This window comes from Syngnathus floridae, chromosome 9 (genome assembly GCF_059516105.1).
Source record: "Syngnathus floridae isolate MCC-2025c chromosome 9, RoL_Sflo_1.0, whole genome shotgun sequence".
In the NCBI taxonomy this organism is placed as follows: Eukaryota; Metazoa; Chordata; class Actinopteri; order Syngnathiformes; family Syngnathidae; genus Syngnathus; species Syngnathus floridae.
Genome location: NC_142421.1, coordinates 9,865,069 through 9,889,841, shown reverse-complemented (window position 1 = coordinate 9,889,841; position 24,773 = coordinate 9,865,069). Strand labels below are relative to the sequence as shown.

Below are 24,773 nucleotides of genomic sequence, written 5' to 3'. Positions count from 1 at the left end.
CATGGACAAGGCCAGAATCGTCTTGACCGTTCAGTACTTGATTTCGTATACCTTGTGTTTTGACTAAACGTCATATGTCGCCTAATGCGAGACGCCAGCTTTTGGCAAATTGGATAACAGGTGATTGGCAATGGCTTTTGCCGTGAGGCGCAGATAGCGCGCTCCCTAAATTGTGGACAAAATCCAACAGTAGTAATAATGAAATTATTAAAATTATTAAATTAACGAAATTACTATAATTATTATAGTAGTAATAATTTCATTATTACTTCCATAATAATTATAATAATTTCATTATCCACCTTTTTTGTTTATTTAATTTGCTAGCATGCATCAGCTTCATTGTGAACTTCAAGTTCCACAATGCACCTCGGCAAAGCTCCTCGCCCCCATTGGTTCAGCTCTCGCAGCATCAGAGGCGGACATGAGGCGGTGCTGAGAAGTATTCCGAGACAGATCTGCGGTACTCAAATGAAGCTCTCATTTCGAACGGTCCTCAGTGCGAACAGCACCGCTCGGGAAAAACCTGCGCTCCGCTTCTGCTCGACGTTACTTCGGGTAAATGAAGCGTTCCGTCCATGCGGAGGCTAGCGCTGGTTCTTCTGCCCTGTGCTCTCGCTGTACTGGTGCACTTGTGGTTGGCTCAACAACGGTGCCCCGCGCCGCTGGAAGACGACGACACACTCTCGGGTACTTTGACGCTTGACGGCGGGGCTTCACCTCCTCTCTCCGGCAACTTTTTGGACGCAGACGGACGCTTGGCTAACTTCGCTGGTTCGCTTCGTCGGTTATTGTTGGTGTCTGTGGTTTGTGTCGCTAAGAAGGGAAATTCGGGTTTACGCTCATGCAGTATACTGTGCATAAGCTTAGTGCGTGTTTTAAGTTACAAAAATGTGACAGCTGAGCAATGTTGGGGCGTTTCTAGGTGTTGAATGCGAACTCAGCATCTCTCATTCGGTCGCTTCATGTCAAATCATTACAGTATTTCAAATTCGCAGTCCAAATAGAATTCTGACTGACATATCTGAGGTTTTTTTTCTGTATGCACTGTTGTCATGCTGGATGTTTTGTATCCAATGCAGATGGAGTGGTACCGTCCTATGAAGTTCTGGTGGGAGTTTTATCAGCCAGACAGCATTACACACTGCGACAAGCCATAAGGGACACCTGGCTGGGCTACTTGCTCCAACACCCTCACTTCAAGCACAGGTCAGCAAGGTTCCAGCTCCAACTTGTGTTTTTATTCTCTCCCAGGACAGATTGCTAAAGTTAAAACAAAGCCCGCAGCAGCTGGCGACAAATAACCAAACTTATTTTCTTTACCTGCCCTTCGGGCAATACTGTCCACATCCGTCACCCTCTGAAGCCAAGATCACAGATGCAGCATGATGACCCTTTCTAGCAAACCCCTTAGTTACCATGGTAACTAGAAGTGGACTGAGCTTTTGCAAAACAATTGTATGGCCTTGTTTTCAGAGTGGGGGTGAAGTTTATTGTGGGCAAACATGGATGTGCCATCCCAGAGGAGGACCGAGAAGATCCTTACTCCTGCTCCCTACTCAACATCACTGAGCCAGGTAACAGAAATACTGCATGTCACACAAATGCGTAGTTTTAAAGGTACAGGTGTTCAAGGAAAATTCTCTTGCTTTCACATCCAACTGTCACTACTGAGGGGTGACTTGAGTCGAAAGAAGCAAATGAATGTTCGCTCTGAATAGAGGTAAAACATCTTTTATTCCGCCTCGCTTGCAGCTCAAGGACACTTTATTTTTCCTCTCCATAGCCATGGTCAAAGAATGAAATCTGCCGTCAATGTCGCCGCTTAGGCGTTTGTGACGTACATTGTAAAGCACTAGAAGACGTCTTGTGAAATAATTGAACAGGCTCAGCATCGGTTGGAAGGTAATTGTTTATGTCTTTCAGCTTCTGTCAGGCACACCGCCGCTTGGTTTCACGAAAACATAATTACGGCTCATCAGAATAGGCTTTGTCGGCCTTATGGGTCATGGCGGTGACGTCTCATTTGTCCAGGCCTTTTCCCCCGGTCGTGTTAATATCTCTAAGTGCCATTCGATTCTATGCCTTGATGCTGGGAGGTGCAAGAGGAAAGGGCTTTGCTAGGTTTGTAAATCCAGTTCAATATTTAACTTAATATCCGTAAGCAGACTAATAAAAGCTGATTGAAGATGTCTGTTTGTGGTGCATTAATCACAAGGATTTTGTTTGTATAATTAGCAGATTTGCTTGAGACGGCAGTGAGAATGTTTTTTTTTTTTTCCCCAACCACTTTGGCTCAAGGTGACGTTTGTAAAGCCCAAACATTCAGATAGCCTGCAAATTAAATTTGTTCATCATTTAATACACAGTACGAATCAAGTCACTCTGGAAACAGAGCTGATGTGAGGAGCGTGACGCCTGGTCTAAGGAGAGCAAGAACTGGACTATGGCTCAGTGGTCCAAAGTTCTATTTTCAGGTGAAAGTAAATTTTGCATGCCATGTGGGAATCAAGGACCCAGATTGTAGAGAAAGAGTAGCATGGAATACAATCCAAGGAGATTTCTCTGTCAGTGATAGTTGGCGCGCCATGTCATCTCCAGGTGTTGGTTCCGAAGTCCATAATCAACGCGTGACATTTTAGAGCACCTTATGCTTCAGGCTTTATGGAGGATGCCGATACGATACGTGTCAACATGGCACCCGCACTTACTGTCAGAACCGCCGAAAGCGAGTTAAAAGTACCATAGCATTACTGTGATTGATTGGCTAAAAAACACACCAGACCGGAACCCCAGTGAGAGTTTCTAGCATGTTGCCAGGTCGGAGAACGCTTTGAAACACCAGACCCAATGCTGCTGACGAGCTGAGGGCAACTGCAGTCACTTCATGCTAAAGTGCCACCATAGTTTGAGTTTCTAATGAATGAATTTGATTTACATTCTATGATGCTTTAAAATATTTTCAGTTTAGAAAAATTGGAATAGAACATATATACAAATATAAAAATAAAAAGGTCACTGCGTTTAATCAAGAAAAGACAATCTGAACACTCCTTATGAACTCGCCTGTTCAGGTCGTGTTCAGGTCTCGGGAGATTTGCTGAAGTAGCTTAAGTGTGGCTGATGTTTATTGTGATTTTTTTTTTTCTTTCTGAAAATGTTTCTTTTACAAAATGTACCACATTTGGCACATTTAAAATTTGAGGTAACACTGTAACGGCTATCCACAAAAGGCCCACCAAATTTTTATGTTTCCAGGACCCACTGAGGCAACTCAAGGATTTTAATATCAACAAGGACAATCCTGGTTTGAGGCCAGTTATTAAATTCATTCCCTCCTTCAACATTTTAGTCTGGTACAACCCCCTCACCACCCAAAAAAACACTCTACCGTACATAAAAACAGGCTGGCCAAAATAATTGGCTCACCCCAAACTCACTTATCCAAATTATATGCCTGCTGTGAGATTGGAAAGGTCACCCTCCTCACTGCCGCCACCACCTACTGCTGTCAGGTAAAGTTACACTGGCCCGGAAAAAAAAATTACCCCCAAGAAATAAACAACTACTGTTGTTTTAACATATCAGTCTGAATGAATATTTCAGAACGGTTCATTCAAGTACAAACTCAATCCATGAGAACACAAATAAATGACCAGACTAATAATTTAGCAGCAAGACATTTTTGTCTTTTTTGTACTGTCAAGGCTATCTCCTTCCAAATGTTAGCTGGGAAAGGCATCAACTCACCCCGCGAATAAATTTAAAAAAAAGATGGATGGAGGTATATTGTTCCTTGTGTCACTCTGTGGGACACTGAAGAACTCTGCAATCATTTTCTGCTCTGGTCTCTCAAAGCGAAATTCGGAAAAAGTCATCTTGACACATTGCTGCAAGAGCAATTATGGATCCCATCACACTGTTTGTGTCTTTTGCAGCTAGTTTTGATAACTGTAAATTGCCTTCTCAATAACAGTCATAAAAGTCTCTTTCAGGTTATTGCCACGGGTCCTATCTGTCAACTCGCAATGTCAAAAAGCTCTTCTGTAATTGCGTTCTTTATCTGGCCACCCGTGGCTTTTCTTGAAAACGACTCCCAAGAACTGGCGTTCCTCTAGAGCAGAATACTCTTACTCTGTTTCAATTAAAATGTGAATATCTGATGTGGTTTTGTGTCAGCAGTGTATGTGGCACAAAGAAGGATTTAAAAGATTCTTTTCTGTACTGAGTACCAAAGTGCAATATCTGCTGAGCATCTTTCTAGCCAAGGTCTGCTACCTTTGTGCGGATTCTCAACACTGCACCACGTCACTCCATCATTGTATCAATCTCTGAAAGAATTTTCAACCTAAGTTGCAAACTATTCAGGCCAATATTAGTTTCTAAAACCTCTGTTCATTCCTATGACTTTAAAATCATAATTAATTTGAAAATTGGAAGTTTACCAACTACACTACTCCAATTCTGTTTTTAGTGTTGTTTAGTGTTTGTATATAACATTGTGCTGTTGACTTTTATGGCCCTAGTTTTCTCTAGCTGCACAATCTAGTGCTGATTTCTATATTTTCAAACTGCACTTTTATGTTTGCTCTGTATGTTATTATGTCCTTGACAGCGCTTCTGCCTTTTTTAGATAACCATTTCATTCCTTGTACTTGGATAGCGCCACACTGAAAAGACAAAAAGGTACTTCAGTAATAAAATTAAAATATATTGCAAAAAGAAAGTTGCAACAGTAGAAGAAAAACAAGTAAAAGATGTCAAGTCATTCTTTGGATTAAGTTTGACAAACAATGGAACAATTGGTGATAATGTACGTGCTTGTCTGACCCTGGGAAAGAACTAAAGACAGAAATTCCTCTTTTTTTAGAGTTTGTTTCCTCATCGTCAATAAATTTGTTCAACATATATTAGTGTTATTAGCAAATGAATAAATGGCTGGTACCGTTCCAAAAAAACTGCTGGTTGCAGACTTTTGTGTAGTAATTTTGACTATCACCTGTTAAGTTGACTTTTTACCTGCAAAAAAAAAAAAAGATATTCTTTAACATTATGACTTTATTTCTGTAGTTTGCAACATTTTTATGTAATCTTACTATTTTCTTCTTTTCATTGTGGCTTTTGTCAATATGAGAAATGATCTACCTGTGATATTTTGATCAAGTAGTGGCAAGGATGATGCTCACAAAAAGAGAATCCATCCTGTCATTGTACGTGCACACACACGCACGCACACAATATATATTTTACTTTTATTCAGCACTTAACTACATTTGCTCAGCTCGACATAACAATAGCCTGCTTACCATTAATAGGCTCAATCTTTTAATTGATCTCCGGCATATCAATGCGACTCTTTTACAATTCAGCATTAACTCCACCCCCGTGCAGTTTAAGTCCGAATTTTTCACAGTGAAATCACTTTACCGGAGGCCCTCTGTCTTCTGCTGTCACTTGGTATTTCCTTTAAAAAAAAAACAACTGAGCAATAAAGGAGTTCAGCATGTTGGCATTGTTATAATGCTCACGTAGTGTTTTTTTGTGTTCTCTGACTCAGAGGCGGGACAGGATGCCGAGAGAGAAATCGTGATAGTGCCGGACCCCACGGTGCTCGTCCCCTCTGACGTGTCCGCCGTTGCCCTAGATTTTAAGGTACTCCACCCGGTGGTGATCACCAGGCTGGGGGTGTTTTCCCGAAGCGCCCACCCTGAATTGAAGAGCAATGTGACCGTAAAGCTTCTGCAGCTGGATCAGGAGGTCGCTACTTTTGTTGCTGAATTTACAACCTCCAGTTGAAAAGTGCCTCCTAATGAGCAAGTCTGTCTGTTCATAGGAGGCAATCGTAACGGCTCGCTTCAGTGGCATCAGCACAGGCACCCTCGTAAGCGGAATATGGTATAAACCGGTGGAGAAGTTCATCTTGCCCAAGGTAGGATATTAAAATTTTAGCAACACAGGCCTGAGGAAACAAATTGTGTTTATTATCCAGGGTTTTGAGGGGACGCTAGTATGGGAGAGTTCCGACTCAGACGTACTGACCACAGTCAACTCATCCTGCGTGCAGCTCAATGATGGAGGAGGTGTACTCAAGTTCTCCTCTGTAAGCAAAACAGGCAGGTAGGGTTGAGGCTTACAGAGTGAACAGATTTTGCGCTTCTTCTTTTTAAATCCACAGATTGCAGAAGGCATACTGCCCCACAGAAGTGCTCTTGGATTTCCTGGCCTGGCCGGAGGATTCACCTTTACCATTTACGGTTGGTCCCAATTCCCAGTGTAAACATTTCAAAGCCTTGTTTTCTTTGGCAGGTGAGGAGATGCTGTTTGGTTCAGCCTCGGGGCTCCTACCTTCTCACAGACCTCTCGTCTCGTTGTGCTCTATTATTGATGTCACACTTCTGCGACTCATTAGTTTTGAGTTTAGCTCCAAAACCGATTCTGGCCTCTTTGCGGGAGGATATTTTAGATTTGCAGTTCATAATACCTTGCATGTTACAAAAAAAAAAAACACTTCACCTCATAGTTTGATATGTTTTTCCTCGTGTATTTTTCCTCCAGCAGGCATAAGCTTTGCAATGTTTTACAATCAGTGGTGCGATATGAAATGTTCTCCGGACTTTTTCTGAACTCTACGACCCAAGCCGTCTCCACCTACTGTGTGTCAGACAGGAGCAGTCTGTCTGAGCACCTGCGGGGTCGTCCAGCCAGGATGGAGCGCCACGCCGCAGGGCTGAGACAGGAGGACGCCGCCTTGAAGCAAGAAAGCCTAAGGCACGGCGACATGGTGTTTGTAGATGTGGTGGACACCTACAGGAGCGTGCCTTCAAAACTGCTTCAGTTCTACAAATGGTACGGCAAGTTCTAATGACTCGACTCTCCGTTTCCAAATTGCCCCGGCCCTCCAAGGAAATCAGCTATCTAAAATGAATGTGTGTCATTGCCTCACAAGCGTCCCGCTGTCAGAGCCATACTTGCAATCAGTGCGACTGTGTGTCATCAATTATCCAGACATACGCTAAACACTCCCGCATTGAGGCCTAATCAATCAAAGAACGAACTGTGCAGCTCGTTAAGGGATTGGTGGGCTATTCATTTGATAAAAAAAAAAAAAAAACTTTTCTACAAATACATGAATATCACTGCATCTGTCACAAAGCAGATGCACTAATTACATCATGTCACTCCTGTTTTCCTCTCAACTGGGACGATTTAACCAGCATTGTATTTTCCTATATGTGGCTCCAATTGGCACACATTTTGGGACAACCTTTCACAAATGCGGCGCATGAAGACTTCCTATATCTCACTGCACAGTTTTTATTCTTCAGCCACATTTGATCATTTTCCAATACAGTCTATGTGGTGCTGTGCTCCACTGAAATGTTAGTTTCATGGAATACTCAAAATTGTCCATAAATGTGAGTGTGACAGCTGGGACAGGGTCCGACTCACTTACAATTCTAATGACCACAAGCGTTGTCAAAAACGAATCGATGAATGGTCTTAATCTTACTACTGTTACTAGCTTACTTTTGTGGTTGAATCCTTTGCTAAGGTCTGGTGCAATATGCTAACAGGTTGCTCCTTCCGAGTTTGTGTGCACAATTTTTTCTTCGGGGCATCGACCGAGGTTTTCAAACTTAATGTCACGCTCTACCATGAGGCCTTCAGAAGGATGTAGTTCTGGATGTTAGTTCCAGTTTCCCCTTGTGCGTCCTGAATCATCGGCTCAAATTTCCCTACTGTGGCACTAAAAGAGATTATCTGTGACTGTAAGTCTTTTGAGTCTTATCTTTTTCTTCGATACCATCACATTTGCAAATGTCAGTGTTAGCAAGGCACATTTTGTGCTCTAACCTAATGTTTAAAGCAGCTGCTTGCAAAGTTTTTTTTTATTCCACTATGTAAATACACAAATTCCCAATTTGACAGGTCTGTGGGCAACATTGACTTCAGTCTGCTCCTGAAGACTGATGATGATTGTTATATCGATGTGGACTCGGTATTAATGAAGATTGAGCACAAGGGTCTCAAACGCAGCCATTTCTGGTGGGGAAAGTAAGTACAGACCAGGCAGCGTGCTGTTTGTACCCAGATCACCAAAGATCATTGATGGGTGAGTGTGCGATTTTGTGCTTGACCCAGTTTCAGACAGAGCTGGGCGGTGGATCGCATTGGAAAGTGGCAAGAGCTCGAGTACGCCAGTCCCGCCTACCCGGCCTTTGCGTGCGGATCGGGCTATGTGGTGTCACGTGACCTGGTGCAGTGGCTCGCCAGTAATGCAGAGAGTCTAAAGGCCTACCAGGTAGGCCTTTGAGGACCAAGCACCTTGCTGGAAGCCATGTTGTGAGCTAAGAAATGTGTCACCACAGGGAGAAGATGTGAGCATGGGCATATGGATGGCAGCTGTTGGACCTCAGAAGTATCAGGTAAGTAGCTGCAATAATATAAATTGGAAGCTACTGAAGGGTTATGTTGGACTACCAAAACTTAAGCTTTGTGCTGTGTGTACAACCAGCTTGCTCAGTCATATTGTCACCACGTGTTTTTAAGAGCAGACACTTTTTTTTTAATGTATTTTTCGTTCATTGTGCACTGGACAGTCACACGTGTCGGTAATAGAAATACACTTTGCATCCGTGTTCTGTACAAGAGTGTATGGACAGAGAAGATGAAGGCATTTTTAGAATCAAATGAAATTCCCATTTCCCAAATATATTCAGAATCATGTCCAGAATGTAATTATCATTAGCTAGTCGTGCACAAAATGTAAGCAAATTGGATTTGTTGGCATTTAGGTGCACCTGAGTTAAATATAACGTTTATGGGTGATGTAATTACTCGAATTCCACTCAGTAGAGCACAAACAACAATCCAATTTTGGAGCTGCACAAAATTGTTCACCTTTTTCTACACTACCGTCCGCATCTAGTATCATGCATTATTCATGCAGAAATGGTGGAAAACATGGACAGATTCCCTATCCCAAAACAAGTATCGAAGAACACAATCATGTCAACTACAAAGTTTGGTATCAAACTCCAAAGTTTTTTTTAGTCTTTGGATAACACTTTTTTTGAAAACACGCCATCCTCTGTGGAGGTAATGTCATTCATATGTTGGAACAAGTGCTGATGTTTCCCACCTAAACACCGTGTGCTTGAATACCATCCGAGCCTGTCATTGTTTTGTTTAATCTCCAAAACATGGAGGTTTGTTTGCAGCGTGCAAAAATAAACAGTTGGCCATTTGCCATGTAAACTAACACGGCTCCTCTCCTGGCCAGGATCCCAGCTGGCTCTGTGAAAAAGAATGCTACCTGGACATGCTGTCGTCCCCACAACACACGGCACAGGAGCTTCGTGTCCTTTGGGACAGGAAGAGGACGTGTGGTGACCCGTGTGGTTGTCCTTGGGGACAGTAAGGTTTGGCTCACACTCCAAAACTGCGTACTTGTGACATGTAGGCTTCTGCGCTTACTTCATACCTCAAATTGTCATTTAGTTGTCGAAAAGTTCACACTGTATTTCCATTGAGTGTTTTTATGAACAATCATTTCTGATACTTGGCACAAAAAAAGAAACGATGGCTTTTCTTTGCTTTTTCGCTACCATGACTGTCGTGCCACCCAGTTGTCATTGTACAAGATAGTGAGTGACGTTGCCTTATTGTATTTGTAATAGCAGCATAGATTCTACGTGGACAAATCAATGTAAAATTTGCGACCCATACTTTTGGAACTTGACTCCTTTGTAGGACATAAAAAAAACATCAAAGAAATGAAAATGTTTCTTGCGTACTTTGGACCGAGATGCACATTTATATTTTTGTTGTCTCCACGTTTACTTGGTATCCTTTCATTTGCCTTCCAGCTCAACAACTGTGAAGCAGCAGGTGTACCATTTAGTTTCTGAAGTCATTTTTTTTTATATTGAAAAAAGGAATAGAAAATCGCTCTGCAGCAGAGTGCCGGTTGTTTTACTGAGACATCATGAGCACGTGGAATATTTCGGGGCAACCATTTGGTTCAAATCTATTTCCACAGTGGCAGTGAGTTTGCACCTCCACAGATTTGAATAAAAATGTGATTGTAGTGTAGAATTTCGGCTTTAAAAGGTTTCACGAAAACAAGGCATTTTGAATTGCAGCTATTTTATGCAGATCTATTTTCAGGGCTCACCTCCACTTGTTTCTTATTTGTGGGTCCTGTTGCCTACACTTTTGTCTTCAGTAAGTAAAAGGCACACTATTTGAATATTATTGTTATTTTCATTCTTTTTTTTTCTCCAAGTTGTTATTACGGGAAGAAATATACATGTACGGCATCAATAGATTACATAAGTTAGGCATATTGCTAATGAGCCACTCGTACTGTAAAAGTAATGCAAGGTTTTTTTCAAGGCAAAAAAGTCTAATGCTCTCCAATGGCAAATCCAATCACTTGATCTCAACCCTTTCGAGCAAGTGGTCAAATGTCACAGTGGTGGCAAAATAAAAAATCTCTGTCATTGTTCAAATACATATGGACCTGGAATGTGAATATCATTTTTGACTTTTAAGCTTAGTTTGTATAAACTAATGTTTGGCTTCATACAATTATCATAAATATTAAACATGCTCCTCAACATTTATCTGCTTTTAGATTAAATGTCTTTTTGTTTTTTTGATGTTGCCCTACAAATCCGCTCCTGCAATTAGGCTGACATTTAAACAAACTCTTCTCCCTTGAGATGCAGCCTCCTTTCATAGTCAAGATAGCAAAGTCCCATCTGCATGCGTTCTAGTCGCCTGCCCAGACAAGGAAACACTTGACTCCCCCCCACCCCCACCCCCCTCCCTCCGTCATCATTTTGTTGTCTTCTTGGTGAAGTGAGCGAGAAACGAGGGAATAACATGCAGATGAAAGCTCTCATTTGTGCTTGAGTGCTTCTTCAGGAGATGAACTTATTTAATTTACCCTAAACACCAGCGAACACTGATGTAAAAGGTTTAAATTATCAACACTCTTTTAATGTGTCCACCCACGCGCTACACTATGTGTTTATTCACAAGGCTAATTTGCCCTTTTTAGTTGTGCCTTCCATCTAATGAATAGATTTTTTTAAATAGTGTTACATTCACAGTGTTGTTTACTGTGTGATGAGCTGACTCATTTACGGGTGAAGTAGGGACTCCAGAGGAAAGGGGTTAGATTATGTGGAATTGCGTGTCAAAGGTAAGGAAAGGCCGCTTTACAATTTATAATTTTATAGGTACGTATGTATATAACACGCGTCATGCACAATATTTTGGAGGACGTTTAAAAAAACATGTTTTGAAAGACTTTAATTATTGGCACTGAGAATATAGCTTAATTTTTAACCTGGATTTAAAAAAAACATTTACACTTGGGGCTGACTTCACATCTGTCGGCAGCTTATTTCATTTGCGTGCAAGCATGAAAGCTGCTTCACTGTGTTATGCTTTGAATTCTACCAAGAGGAACCTCATCCAATTCTCTTTTGTTCTCACAGAGATCAATAATGGGAGAATCAACTTGGCTGTGAAGCCAATTGATTTAAACATGAGAGCCAAAAGACTGCTCCAAGAAAAGTAATATGGGTTCATGTTAATACTGACTATGAGAGCCATAAATGCTCAAGGGTCATCTGGCAACTTCGTGGCTGGCAGCGTTGGTTCAATTCTCACTCCGAAACCTTGGGAATGAATGTCTCTGTGGATCCTGTAATTGACTGGCAACCATTCAAGGGTATAGTCTGCCTTTTGCTCCAATTCAGATGGGATAGGCTCCAGCTCCCCTCATCCCTAAACAGGACAAGCAGTATAGCTGCAGATGGTATACAAATTGCGCCTCTCACCCAAAGTCAAGTAGAATAAGCTCCAGTTCACCCACAACCCTAATGAGGACGAACAGTATCTAAAAGGATTGATGGATGGTTTCTATTTTAGTCTGAGTATGTGACATTTCACTTTGTATCAAAGACAAAATGGTCAAACGGCAGCATATGAACAAAAACTTGACAATATAATAGTCATTCACATGTGGATTGAGTATAATTTCAAAATTGACAAAATTAGGTTATATGACAACAAGATGCATTGTGTTAAGAAATGACTGAATTACTACCAAAACATTTTATCCTTTTAAATGCATTTTTCTCATTAGTTTCATCAACAGAGAACCTAAAATATCAAAATGCAATGTGATCAAAATATGGGTAATTTTTTTTATATTGTAAAGAGACTTTGTGGACACTCCATACTATTGGTAAATAATATCCCCCAAAAATAGCAATTAATTTGATATTTGGTTTTTTGTTGTTCGATGGACTGCACTTCTGATACTTTTCCTGTTCCAACCCTGATGAATAATTCGAAAAGGTTTTGATTATCCTCCATTTGCATCACTATTTGAACAACTTTTCTCCTCATGCAGAACATTCCACACTGCTGTCAATCACCCTCATCCATCCTTGTGTGGGGCTCTCCAGGAGGAGGAGGAAATCATTTATTCATGACACCCAGCAACCAAAAGCAGCCTTGCTGACTGTTTATGACTCACAGGAATGAGGAGGTAATATTAGACACACAATCCCAACTTTCATTCCTACTCAGAAGATAAGCATCTCCTCTCCATGCTGTCTTCAAATAGCTGCACTTCACACTTGAATCGTGCGTGACGCAGTGCATTAGGTCACGCGAAATATTTCATAAAGACTTCATCGCTTGTCGAGAATAAATCACGTAAGTCCACTCGACTCCTACTGCAGTCATATGGCAGAGCTTCTATGACAGCGTTGTGGTGTTTGTGATAATTGTTTCAGTGAGTGACAGACACGTAAGAGGATCACAAATGAGCTCATCTGTCTGCACTCGTTCCCAAACACTTTTCCCGTATGATAAATGAAGACTGAAAACAGTGAATACTTAATTATTCCTTTTTAGCCCAAATGGGATGCGTTGAGGCAGACAGGAGGCTTTTGCAAACAACTGGTAAAAATATGCGCAAGCACATTTTACTCTGGGTGCAATGGTATGAATATTAAGCAGGCTGTTTAATGTCTATACATCAAGTGCACTGGAGTGTTGTTAACTTGTGTCATAGTACGTTATCAAACCTTGCACCTGTTTCCCAAGTGACTCTTATGCCTATTGATGCATTCACTTACACTTGTACATGCCTTGATGTCATTATGATCAGTGATCAGTTCATTCTGCTTAGTTGAACGTGTTGCAGTCACCCGTGGAATACTGGAGGATGATTTTAGAATGTCATTTATTCATAAATTATACACTTGAATAGTGGCAGGGAATGTTTTTTTTCTCTCACGGCCAACTTATGATTCGTGAAACTGACACATGGTTGAGATCATTCGTAGAGCTCTAACAAAAGTTATAATTTGTACAAAAAGCTTTCTTAGAAAAATAATTTTAACAATAAAATTCATCCTCACCTTTAATTGTAGTATTTAAGACCGATTATGATTAATGAATTATATAATAACCATATAGATAACATCATATACACTAAATGTCACTGTATCGGCTTCTAATATTTTCAATAAAATAACAGATTAATTCGTCAAATGTATAAAAATACTATCTAACCAGTTTTAGGAGAGGCCTGCACAAATTTTCTGATTTAATGTACACAGACATGAAAGTACTTTCAAATTTCCTCTGTGCTCCTTGACAGAAAGCAAAGTGCAAAACTTTCATGAACATGAGCTTAGATTTGGGTAAGTTAAAACTGCTTAACAGTTTTGGATATTTACTGACATGTCAAATATGACCCCCATACATTCCCAAACGCCGTCACAGGTCCCAACATGGAAGTTTTCTTAATCTCACCCAAACCTCAACACACAAGTCTGAGATCAGACAGCATATACTGTATTTTGCATCACTAGAATAAGTGTGAATAACATAAGAAGGAAAATGAATACAGCGGACTCCCACATACTAGTCACGGTTCAGCAGCCACAAATTTGTGGAATTTAATATGTGCAGGCTCGCCCAGTCGTCATTTCAAGGGGTGTTCGAGTAGTTGACGAATGTTAGATGTCTCCTTCCTGTTGTTGCCATTAAAATATTTATGAAATCTCCATCCATGTCCTTCAAGCAGAAGCTGATGATAAATAAACCAAATCTTGCAAGGGGTGGGCGGGGCTGATGGGTTTACTGGTCCGCTCACAAACGCCAGCATGCTTTATCTGTCACTCTAGGCAGTGGAGAAAATCAATCTCTGCATCCGTGAAAGAATAAATGTGATTCGTGCGGGGTTTTGATGAGTGATTGTGACAGACTCAAGTCAGCTCTTCTGCTGCTGCATCACAGGTATTAACATTTTGTCATACTTGCACAGGGCAAAGAAATGATTTTTCTTCATGTTTAAAAAATAAAATTTTAAAAAATGTAGGAGGGGGGTACAGTCTTTTGACAGTTAATGTGGGCAAATACAGAGAGCTCACCACTGAAGAGTGTGTCAGCTTTAATACGAAATGAAACAAACACGCATGTGTTGGATGAGTTCAGACAAAACAGCAGCCAGCCGTGTTCATAGCAACCATGCACTCAAGGTTTTCAGATTTGGCAACTTTTGGGCAAAAATGGAAGAAAAAGAAAACCACCGCAGGAGCATGTTTATGATTGTGTAGTGCTGACAAGTTCATCTTTCTATTCTTGCAGTCTTGGGAGCTTGTGAACCGGCGTGAATGAAGAACAGAAAAATGCCGACCCATCTATTTTCTGTAACACATGCTCAGAAGGGTCGCGGGTGAGCTGGAGGCTATAAGGCGCATTGATTTAAACAGCATTTAAGGAATATTTCATCTTAAATTGTGCAGTCTTGAAGTGCTTGTTCGACAGATGGCGCTATTCCTCTACTCATTGGAAAACTGAAATGACCCCGAGGACAACAAAACCCGCAAAAATCGCAAAACTTGACACATCCTTTAAGAATCTTTAATTGCTACACATAAGTGTACAATAATTCTGATAATTCTGTGAACATGATAAAAATTTGTGATGCTGAACGTGCACTTAAGTGCTATGGATAAACAGAGTAAAATTGACCATGCACAAAAAAAAAAAAATCAAAATGGAATAGCATTATGTTGCATACAAAGCAGACAATTTGAAGTTCGCTTTGAGCAGTGGTAGCTTGATGAACAAGAGCCACGTGTCTCTTAAGCACTCTGAACAGCCACATGCTTTAAATTTAAAGATGGACTTGAGCAAAACACTCAGTGTTAAAAAAAAAGCAAATGGAGCTCCATTTATTATAGCACCTTTCTAACTTCAAGGTACTCAAAGGGCTTTTAAAATGTCGCCTCATTCACGCAATGATAGCGTATGTGGCCATGGTAGGTAATTAAAGGTCTGTGCAGTACACAAAGAAACCTAAGCCAGTCTGGACTAGTATTTCACACTTAAGAAGCAAACATGACAATTTCCTACAGAGCCCCTTTCCAGATCACTGGTTGTTTTTGCTTCCAGCGAGATTCAAGTGTGGTACAGTTTAAAAGAATACAAGGAGTGCATTTTAACATGATTCCAACACAGCAAGGACAAAAGGCAGGCTGGATTTGGTTCCATCGTGACGCATTGGTCAAGTGTTCTTAAAGTTTTGTGATGACTTGAATATTTTCTTAAATGCAAGGCGTGCAACGTGTCAGCGGAGTGAGTGACAAGGAGTTGGTGGAGGAGGTCAGCGATTTTGCTTGATGTGCTGCTCAGCATTCAACTCCGTTTCAGCCTCTCGATGCATGTGGCTGAGGTGTTGTACCAGGCTTTCCAGCTGAGGATTCCCTCCGAGATCCCTGATCAGATGGTAAGACTCGGCCTCTAGCTCCCGCAGAGTCTGACGAGTGTACGCGAACGAGCCCACCTTCTCGAGGTAGTCCACGCAGTAGCGCTTGATGTCCATGTTGTCTGTGCGCTGCCTGAGGATGTTCTGCACCTGGGTGCTCTCTGGACGTGACCAGATGGCGTGAATGGTGGGGAAAGAGAACTTGCCTTCCGTCAGGTCCTCGCAGAAACTCTTGTTCTCACTATACTCACACGAGCGCAGGTTGGCGTAGTCGTCCCGGATCTGAAAGAAGAGGCCCAGTGTGTCCAGGAGGGGCTTCAAGTCCTGCTTCCAATCAGAGAACAGCTGCATCAGGCCCACGGCCAGGCCGAAGAGGCCACCGGTTTTCTGAAGCACCATGTTGCGGTACTCCTGTTCCGTGGGACAGGTGTACGTGTCCCTCCAGTGGATGTCCAGGCCCTGGCCGCGGTGCAGCTCCAGCAGCTGCCGGGTGAACACGCGCACAGCCTCGGGGTTGTCCAGCGTCAACACCTTCTCCAAACCCAGGAAGTACACATAGTTGGCAGAGTTGATGACCGAAGGAACGCCGTAGATGCTGTGGGCCACGGGAAAGCCTCGCCGTAAATTGGAGTTGTCCTCGATGTCGTCTATGAGCAAGCTGGCATTGTGCAACATCTCCGTCACTTCGATGATCACCTGAATTGCGCACAAGTAAGTGACCTCTTAATACACGGTGGGACTTAGTGTGTAGAGGAAAATTGTTGATGCACTACATCTTGTTAACAGCAGAGAGCGCTATGTTTGCATGCTCTCTCCCAAGACAAGACAAGTCAAATGGTGATGTGGTTGAACTTCTACACATACAAAATAGTTTTCCTCAGTCATAATTTTGGGAAAATTTCCAATTTACAAAATTTTATGATAATTTATATGCACAAGTTGTATCTACCTAAGCTAAATTGACTTTCTCGCATTACAAAAACAATGTTTCCATTTGTAATATATTAAGTCCAAATCAGAGTCTACTTTTTTCCCTGGGAAATGTCTACACTGATGTTGAATGACTGAAATGAAACCCCTTGAAGGAGGATACAAAAAAACAAAGCAGTAAGTCAAAAGCTGGCCTTGAGATTAGATTTGAAGGCTGGTGGGAGTGAGAGCTGTTTGCACAAAGAGAGGCTCAGTGGGTCAGACAGATGGCCAAGGCTACCTAACACAACCTTTAACTGACCCTGAAACCTTAGTGAGCCACTTAGCGTTACTGTACGCTCTTAGACCGGGGTTCGCAAACATTTTGGGCCCAAGGACCCCCTTAGCTATATAATACAACATTCTAATGCCAATTAAACTTAACTACCATATGTGCCCCAAAATATTTTTGTAATGTTTCAACCTCATGTCTGAGCTTTTAATCGGATCAAAATTAAACATTTGGTTTTGTGTATTTAAATGAAATGTTTTAGTTTATTTTGCAGATCACAGTTTGAGAGGCACTTCCCTACTTAAAACTGAGCGTGAACACGAATTGCGACTTAACACTTCTCTTTGAGTGACAGTCTGTTCCCTCCCATTAGACAAGTGACATTGGCTTCACAACTCAAAGTAACAGAAATCACAACCGCCAAGGCAAATCCAAAATTTCCATCCATAACGGCTCCAAGAACTACCATGGAATATGTTCAGTCAGACTACCATGGAATATGTTCAGTCAGACTGCTAGTGCCAGAGTGTTGTGTATGCATTCACTGATCCGCAAGTCTTTATTGATTAGCATGACCACTTCGCTGACGCTGGAAGTCACATTTTGCCAAAGCCTTAAACGGTGACCTATTAACAATGCAGACATTTCTTTGCCACAAACAAGTGCATTCAGTGCAATATACTGAAGGCCAGTCACTTGTGAGCAGGCTGCCATTTTGTCATTTTGGGAGGCTGCACACGAAGCGTTGCACCAGACAAGCCAGTGGATGGAACGGATGATGCTTCGCGCCACTGACTGAGTCATTCAAAGTGCAAATGCAGGACATAAGGTCCTTAGTTATTACGGAGTTCTATTCCTATAGTGGCGGCGTGACCGTAATTTGTACGCAGATAGGCCATGAATGTACAACTGGCCAGTCAAATGGATTAAGATAGATAAAACGAGTTGTGTGGTCCTTTTCTGCCCCAATTGCAGTACAATCTGAGTCCAGTCAAGTGTTCCACTTTTTTGTTGTTGAACAACAAATCTGTTGGGAATGCATTCATATGTCGAGTGCTGCAAATGGTTACTGAAATACAGAATATTGTGATGCTAGCCGTTCTTCATTGCCCAAGAGAACAGAACAAGGGCTACAGTAGAACGGCTAAATCTCAACATGACACGCATCTCACATTCTGTACTGTCGATGTTCAGACGAACGACACAGGACACCAATGTCACTCCATTCATCCATTTGAAGGCACACTTGTTTCCATGGCGGCGCCTTCTTGGCAGCAGAGAGCTAATGATGCCGAGAGGAGTGCTCTCAGTCCGCGCGATGGGTTCAGCGGGAGTTTACCGAGCGCCGCGCAAAGAGGGGCGGGGGCGTGCTGTGCCATAATTCACCACAATTGGAATTAGAAGGCTTGTGGCAGAAGACTAAAGTCAGGTTTGTTAACAATATGAAGCTACGGCGGTCATGTGGCGTGCAAACCGAAAACAAGTATGACGTGGAACACGTAGGCACACATGATGTGTAAAATGCCTTGTGGGATGCGGCCTTTGTGTTTCATAATGTTATCATGTGACTGGAATGTAAATAGGAACCTCCATTATTTGATTTGAAATTTGACCAACATTGCTGAGAAAAGTATGCATACAAAGAGGACTCCATTTAGAAATTGTTGCTAAGTTATACTTGTGTCTGGCGACGAGGACAAGTCAATACTGGTAATAAAAAGGAGAGCCGTGAAAAGCAGAGGTTGACCAGCATCCCATAATTGATTGTGTTTGATCTGGAAGGCACTAGCGAGTGTAAATGTAAGGCAAGTCCTTCAATTGGAAACAATACAACAGCTCAAGGGCAAGGCCCGTAGCACCCCCAATTGGACGGAAGGGAAATTGACATACAGAAAGATTTAGGAACAGCAAACTTGACCCAATTTTATTTTGCTGCAAGTTCATTTAATGTGTACCATGCTGTTTTGTGGCTATTTCAAACATTTTGTTGATTGGGAAGTTACTGTAAATATACTTCGTTTCAGTTGCTCACCTGGAGTTTGTCCTCTGGAACATTGAGCCAGTGGTTGAACGCTTGAGCAAGTTTTGTCCGCACTTGTTTTCCTTTGGAAATAATAAGCAGTGTTTGATTATTTGAATCTATTTCATGTGACAAGTTGACTAAGAAAACAGGACAAAAACCAAACAAATGAATACAATCTCACAATATGTGGCTGATGTTGATTTTGAATTATATCGATTAGTACGTGTTGCACAGTAGCCTAGTCATTATAATTGCAAGTGTGGAGTACTTCAAAAATAAGATTAACTGGTAGGCGGTAGCAGCAGGTCCCCTGAAAAATCAATGTTAGAAGGCATAATATCATTTTATACAGACTTTCTTTTACTGGACTTCATGTTCCAGTGCTCACTGTATGAATTATAAAGTTCCAACTTCCAACACACAGTGATGGTGATGTTTGTTAAGTTGAGCAGGTTACTCACCTGGTAGTTGTAACAAGTATTTGTATGGCTCCAGGAGAATTCGCTCTGAGGCTACTTCTGGCTCACCGTCCATCATTTCAAAACTATTTGAAGTCTTGTTGTGAGAAGAAAATGGGAACGATCTCCATTAAAATGGGGTAAAAAGTAAATTGGAATGTGCATTAATCTAAATTATGACGCAAGTAGTAGTCTAGTTTGAGCACCCAGCATATTTGATCCTTTAAAGTGTAATTACACAGCAGATGTTCTTATACAAGCAGTATCTCAAAAGAAATGTTGGTAAACAGAATAATATGCGGGAAAATGCAATGAATAGATACTAATTGGTCACAGCAGCAAGAAAAAAAAAACATTTCAGTTCAAGTGCATGAAATGATTGATGATTTTAGGCCTCAAAATATTTGTCAGAATAGAAAAATAAAATAGAAATAACTCGAAGGCCGCCGCCTTAGTATAACAAAATAATAATCATTGTGGAAATCCAGCAGTATTTTTCCCCCCATATGTAATAATTATTTCGAGAAAGACAGATTAGATTAAATATTTTTTTAAGATGAAAACGTCTGTGAAGTCAGAAGTTCCATCAAGCCAGACTAGAATAAATTCAAACTATATTAATTTCCTACGGCATATCCCGTTAAGAGTCGCGGTGAGCAACGTCCTATCACGATTGTAATTTTAAATAAACAAAGTGTTGCCGAATTGTCTTCATCTCTACCTACCTTGGTTGTCTCCGATAACAGAATGGTGACTGACCGGTCGTTTCCGTTAGCCACACGGCTAGTTGATTTGTGTTAGCATGCTAACACAAACGATCGCTACCAGCCCACATTTCTTCCTAGTTTAAATAGGAATAATTCGGTCGAATAGCACATAGACGACAGAATTGCCAAGATCACTAAGTGATATCAGGGTAGTATTGCATCCACTACACGAGCCAACTCACAAGCTATTACGCAATGCTAATGCCGGAACTAGGCAATAAAGTTTGCTGAAGCTACATTTATATGCGTGTCGAGCTCAATGTGTGTGTTGTATGCATACAACAACATTGCCCGATAGCAACATCCAGCCTGTATTTGACACCAAGGAAAAAAGATCGTCTAATCGGGACACACGATACCTTAAAACAAACAAACCTACAGATGATCATAAACCTGGGAGTTGTAGTTTTTCCGTATTTTTCTTGTTGTGTCAAGTAACCAGTAGGTACGTTTATTTCGTATGGCTCGCCATGGGTGTTTTTTTTCCCATTATAAACCAATCGTTGCGAAGTAAGGCGTTTCCAATGGCGTTATCATCCAATTGGATTGCGCAAAAATGATAGGGCGTGATCAACACGCCCGTCAATCATACTCAGAAGTCGGGGGAGGGTGGTGGGAGTCTGAGGAAAGAGGCAGGCTGGAGAAGCTTCTCAACAAGGCAAACAGCAGCGCTCTGCGAAAACGACTTTATCCACCCGTGTTCAACATCAACCTGGGGCCGACGAGCGGTGAAACCTCCCCGAGTCACCACTTAAATGTTCCTTTGGATTACTAGCACACTTTCGTCGAAAAACGGACGTGATTTTCAACTTGGCAGCCCAGGTAAGACTGCTGTTGTTCGACAAAAAGCCATCTCTATTTAGAATATCTTTCATTCGCTCGCTGCCCTTCTTTTGACTGCCTGTTCGCTAACTTGTTCCTTGGTGATGCGATGTGTCTTTGCACAATCTAGAAGGGAATGAATGAATCCACTGGCGAAAAACAACTCGGGCCAGCTCGATCGCAAAGTTATGCGGTAAACAACAACCTTATGGCAAGTGAGACGGTTCCTCCGGGGTTGAATAGTTCCAAGGCTGCTGGGGGGGAGCACCAGCGTTTATGTTGTTGAGCGGAGGAATCCTTGTCGTCGAGCACAGGCGTCAAAGTGATTTTACACGACAACACTGTGGGCGAAGCTTGGCGTCGATGCAGTGATTAAACGGCTTTTCCCCCCTTCGTGGCGAACTGTCAGCTGTAGTGTATTAAGCGCTTCACCAGTTCTTACGTAGTCGGTCGGGACAGAATGGGCCACCTTGTATTTGAAGAAAAACGAAACTCCTCCGCTCCAGCAGCCGTGCTCATAGATGCATAGTGATGCGTTTCCCCTTTGGGATTTTTCCTCTTTCGACGTCCTTGGTTTTATTTAGCCGTAACGGGCTCGACGTTCTTCAGAGACATTCGAGGCTTATTGGTTTTGCGTGCTGGCCGGTCGGTCACTCACTCACTTGAATCGGGCACTCGGAGCCGCTAGTCTGGGGCGGATGACCTAGGCGTCCGTCGGATAAACACGGCGGACCTCGGCTCCTCTTCGAACAATACGACATGAATGTTATTAGCGTTACTACTACTATGTCAAGTCGCCACGAGGCTGACCTTGTTGCGAACCGTTTGCCAGGCTGGTTCCTTTGTCAGCGGCGAGTAGTGTGCAGACATGTCGCTACTAAAAAGAGCACATTCCGCGAAAGTGACTTTTTAATTGGACGCCTGGCCGCTCGCACTTTGACCAACTTGACGCCTTTAGCGTCTCTTTTTCACATGACACGTCTGTAAATGTTCGTCTCGGTGACAAGCGGGTGTTATTACGGCTCTATTTTCGCGATCGGGCAAATGCACTCTCCCCGAGTCGGCGGAGAAAGGAAACGGGAACTACCACGGAGCAGTTTGCATTTAAAAGCAGCATTCTTCATCTTGTTGTTTCATGGCTTTTGGGTAGTGCGGGTAGATTGGATGCGCTGCTTGCGTACACGTCCTAATGAAGCGCCGTGCTTGTATCCGACTGTCAGCCACAGAAATGGCGTCATCCGCTGCTCTAGTGTTGCGAGTCGGTGCGGTGCAGGCAGACTGCACGCTGCCCCCACCGTTTGTGTGCGTGAGTGTGTGTGTGTGAGAGGAGAGCAAAATAGAGTATGTGTATGTTTGCCTGACTCAAACTACAGTACCGTACTACACTTTTGTTAAATTTCGTGCACAGCGATAGGTTACGTGTGCCCTTTGCTAACACAAGGCAAACTGGCGGACTATAACAGGCTCATACACAGGGCATTACATAAACAGCTTTAGGAAGCTCGGTATGAGAGTGATCAGCTTGCCACGGCTTACAATGCAACAACGATACACAGTATTGTTGGGGAAGGAAAGGGGGGGTGGGGGGTGTCCGGTCTCTACCCGGTCTCTACCGACCGCACACCCCACCCGTCGCCCCCACTTCTGGATTCGAAACCGAACCGAGTGCAACCGCAAACGTGCACGAAGGTGTTGGGATGTTTTCATGCTGCCCAGGTTTTTTGCCAAGCAAGAGAAATGATGTCATCATAAAACAAGCTGAAGTTGACCTGCCTAACATCGTTTATAATCTCTTTCAGCCTCGGATTCGCTACACTGGTCACGTAAAGGACTCGTAGAGAGATGAAGGTAGGAAGGTCTACTCACCTTTTCTGCATGTTTTTGACACTTGAATGCCGTTTGATATCTGTGGCTGTATTGTCAGCCTTTTCTTGCGTTGTGCACTCGAGTTGTTACATTGCAAACTTCAAAGTCACCCTTTGTTGTTAGAACCTGTGCCCTCTGATTAATCGGCTGAGAACCAATTCATGGTGTCCCCCTCCTCTCAACCAAAATCAGATGGAATAGGCACCATTTAATTTTTTTGCTGTATATTTGTGTTGAGAGGACCACACGCGCACACGCATAAGGAGAAATATCAGTGATGAGCAGCACTTGATGGTTGTTTTGGTGTCTTGCTCAAAGAATAGAATTATCTAGCTGCAATTTTCTTTTGTCTGCAGCGGGACTTGAAACGTGATATACCGGTAGTGGTTTTCAAAGTCTCAAATTAACTGAACTGTCAGTTACTATATTACATTTTAACAATATTAATTCGCAGTATGAGCATAACAAGACTGCTAAGAATGCAATGCAATACAAGACTCCTGGAACGTCATCTTTAATGAAAGGTGTTAAATGTCATGTCACTAATGTAGCCCAAGCATTTCATATTTTTATAATAACTTTGTCACAGGTTTAGGTCAGATCAACCACCAGTGTAATGTAAAACAGTCAAACAAGATCTGCTCTGTCATCCACATAGATACTGAAAGTACAGACGTGGGAGATTTGATACTTTTAAATGTGACACTGCTCACTTCACGGTAAAATAATTGGATTTTACAAGCCTTTACGTGCCCATGAGTTGGGGTTTCACATTTGTTGAGCTCATGCACGGGCAAAGTGTGAGAGTGTCATATCACTGTAAATAAAAAATATCATTGGTTGAAGGAATGCATGTTTTTGTTCCGCGTGATACTGCTTTTGGGACCGATGTCATTGAGCGAGTCCGACTCGAACATTGTGAGCATGACCATGATTTTTTTTTTTGGGTGAGCTCTAATGCAACACACAGACAAATAATCTGTCCACACAGATCCACAAACGTGACTGTGTGTAGTGTGATACGTATGCCAAGTCAGTACTTTTGTTTGGAGACAACACACATTTGCCTCATTGGAAGATGTGTGAGGATTGTACTTCAACTTTGATCTGCCCTGGAGACCTCAAGTATTGACATTTCTGAAAGTGATTATTTCATGCACGAGAGCCACCCTTAGCATCAGTTCATGTTGCAATGAAAGCCACAATTCAGAGGAAAAATGCATAATTTGGCACACAAATAAAAACCCCACATTTTCCCTGGAGTATCTCTATTCCTGATTATTATTATTACTGTTATTATTCTCATCATCATGAATACAAGACTATAATGCCTGCTCCACTGCACTTTTTTGCAGCTAATACCTGTATGTATCATCTGAACATGATGTGTAATTCATAGTCAGCAGAAAATGAGGATATACGCAACAACTAGCACTTTAATTACTTTTCAGAACTTAATTAAAAAACTCACTTCCTTGAAACGTATAAACATCAGATGACTGACTGTGTGTTGTCTGTGTTACACAATGGTCAAATGTTGTTGCTATATGATTTAACCTCATTTGACTAATCTGAGTAGCTCTACTCCCTTGAAACAACACAAGAATGTAAATGCATCTCCCTGTGGTATTTCAGCACCTTCTCGCTACCATTTAGACAAAAGACAAATACCGTAGCAGCTGAGTGAGTTGCATTGTTTTGATGCTTGCGAGGCCTCTGGAGCATTTCTGAAGTCTCACGTAATGTTGTGGATAACACTGGGTTGTAACTGCAAGGTTTTGTCTAATTTCGGACGAATTTATTTTGAGAATAATTCCCCTTTCTTTTT

At 42.0% G+C, this 24,773-nt stretch overlaps 3 protein-coding genes across 10 annotated transcripts in view; 2 read left to right on the top strand and 1 right to left on the bottom strand.

Moving 5' to 3' along the window:
• The first annotated feature begins 419 nt into the window (after positions 1 to 419).
• b3galnt2 (beta-1,3-N-acetylgalactosaminyltransferase 2) lies at positions 420 to 15,108 on the top strand. Of its 4 annotated transcripts, XR_015860151.1 has the most exons (15): positions 420 to 774; positions 1,083 to 1,209; positions 1,477 to 1,577; positions 5,558 to 5,757; positions 5,834 to 5,929; positions 5,990 to 6,100; positions 6,176 to 6,254; positions 6,663 to 6,846; positions 7,930 to 8,055; positions 8,143 to 8,302; positions 8,370 to 8,426; positions 9,284 to 9,422; positions 12,434 to 12,571; positions 14,223 to 14,334; positions 14,686 to 15,108. XR_015860151.1 is itself a non-coding variant. In XM_088384161.1 (13 exons), exons 1-12 carry the CDS (start codon positions 579 to 581, stop codon positions 9,419 to 9,421), a joined length of 1,575 nt encoding a protein of 524 aa, XP_088240287.1. In that variant the 5' UTR covers positions 420 to 578; the 3' UTR covers position 9,422; positions 12,434 to 13,339. The 4 variants fall into 4 exon arrangements, 3 of the variants coding, with proteins under 3 accessions (XP_088240287.1, XP_088240288.1, XP_088240286.1); XM_088384161.1 differs by lacking the exons at positions 14,223 to 14,334; positions 14,686 to 15,108 and having other exon boundaries at positions 12,434 to 13,339; XM_088384162.1 differs by lacking the exons at positions 12,434 to 12,571; positions 14,223 to 14,334; positions 14,686 to 15,108 and having other exon boundaries at positions 420 to 690; positions 9,284 to 9,796.
• ggps1 (geranylgeranyl diphosphate synthase 1) lies at positions 14,940 to 22,969 on the bottom strand. 4 transcript variants are annotated; one of them, XM_088384167.1, is made up of 4 exons: positions 22,946 to 22,969; positions 19,494 to 19,587; positions 19,042 to 19,112; positions 14,940 to 16,504 (listed from the first exon to the last, which is right to left on the bottom strand). In XM_088384167.1, exons 2-4 carry the CDS (start codon positions 19,567 to 19,569, stop codon positions 15,707 to 15,709), a joined length of 945 nt encoding a protein of 314 aa, XP_088240293.1. In that variant the 5' UTR covers positions 19,570 to 19,587; positions 22,946 to 22,969; the 3' UTR covers positions 14,940 to 15,706. The 4 variants fall into 4 exon arrangements, with proteins under 4 accessions (XP_088240293.1, XP_088240292.1, XP_088240291.1 ...); XM_088384166.1 differs by lacking the exon at positions 22,946 to 22,969 and adding an exon at positions 20,637 to 20,693; XM_088384165.1 differs by lacking the exon at positions 22,946 to 22,969 and adding an exon at positions 20,633 to 20,691.
• arid4b (AT-rich interaction domain 4B) overlaps positions 20,866 to 24,773 on the top strand; it is a 30,889-nt gene continuing 26,981 nt past the window's right edge. For both annotated transcript variants that reach the window (XM_088384159.1, XM_088384158.1), the window contains exons 1-2: positions 20,866 to 21,079; positions 22,879 to 22,927. In XM_088384159.1, the coding sequence (XP_088240285.1) occupies positions 22,922 to 22,927 (6 nt within the window). In that variant the 5' untranslated portion in view covers positions 20,866 to 21,079; positions 22,879 to 22,921. The remainder of the gene's footprint in view (positions 21,080 to 22,878; positions 22,928 to 24,773) is intronic.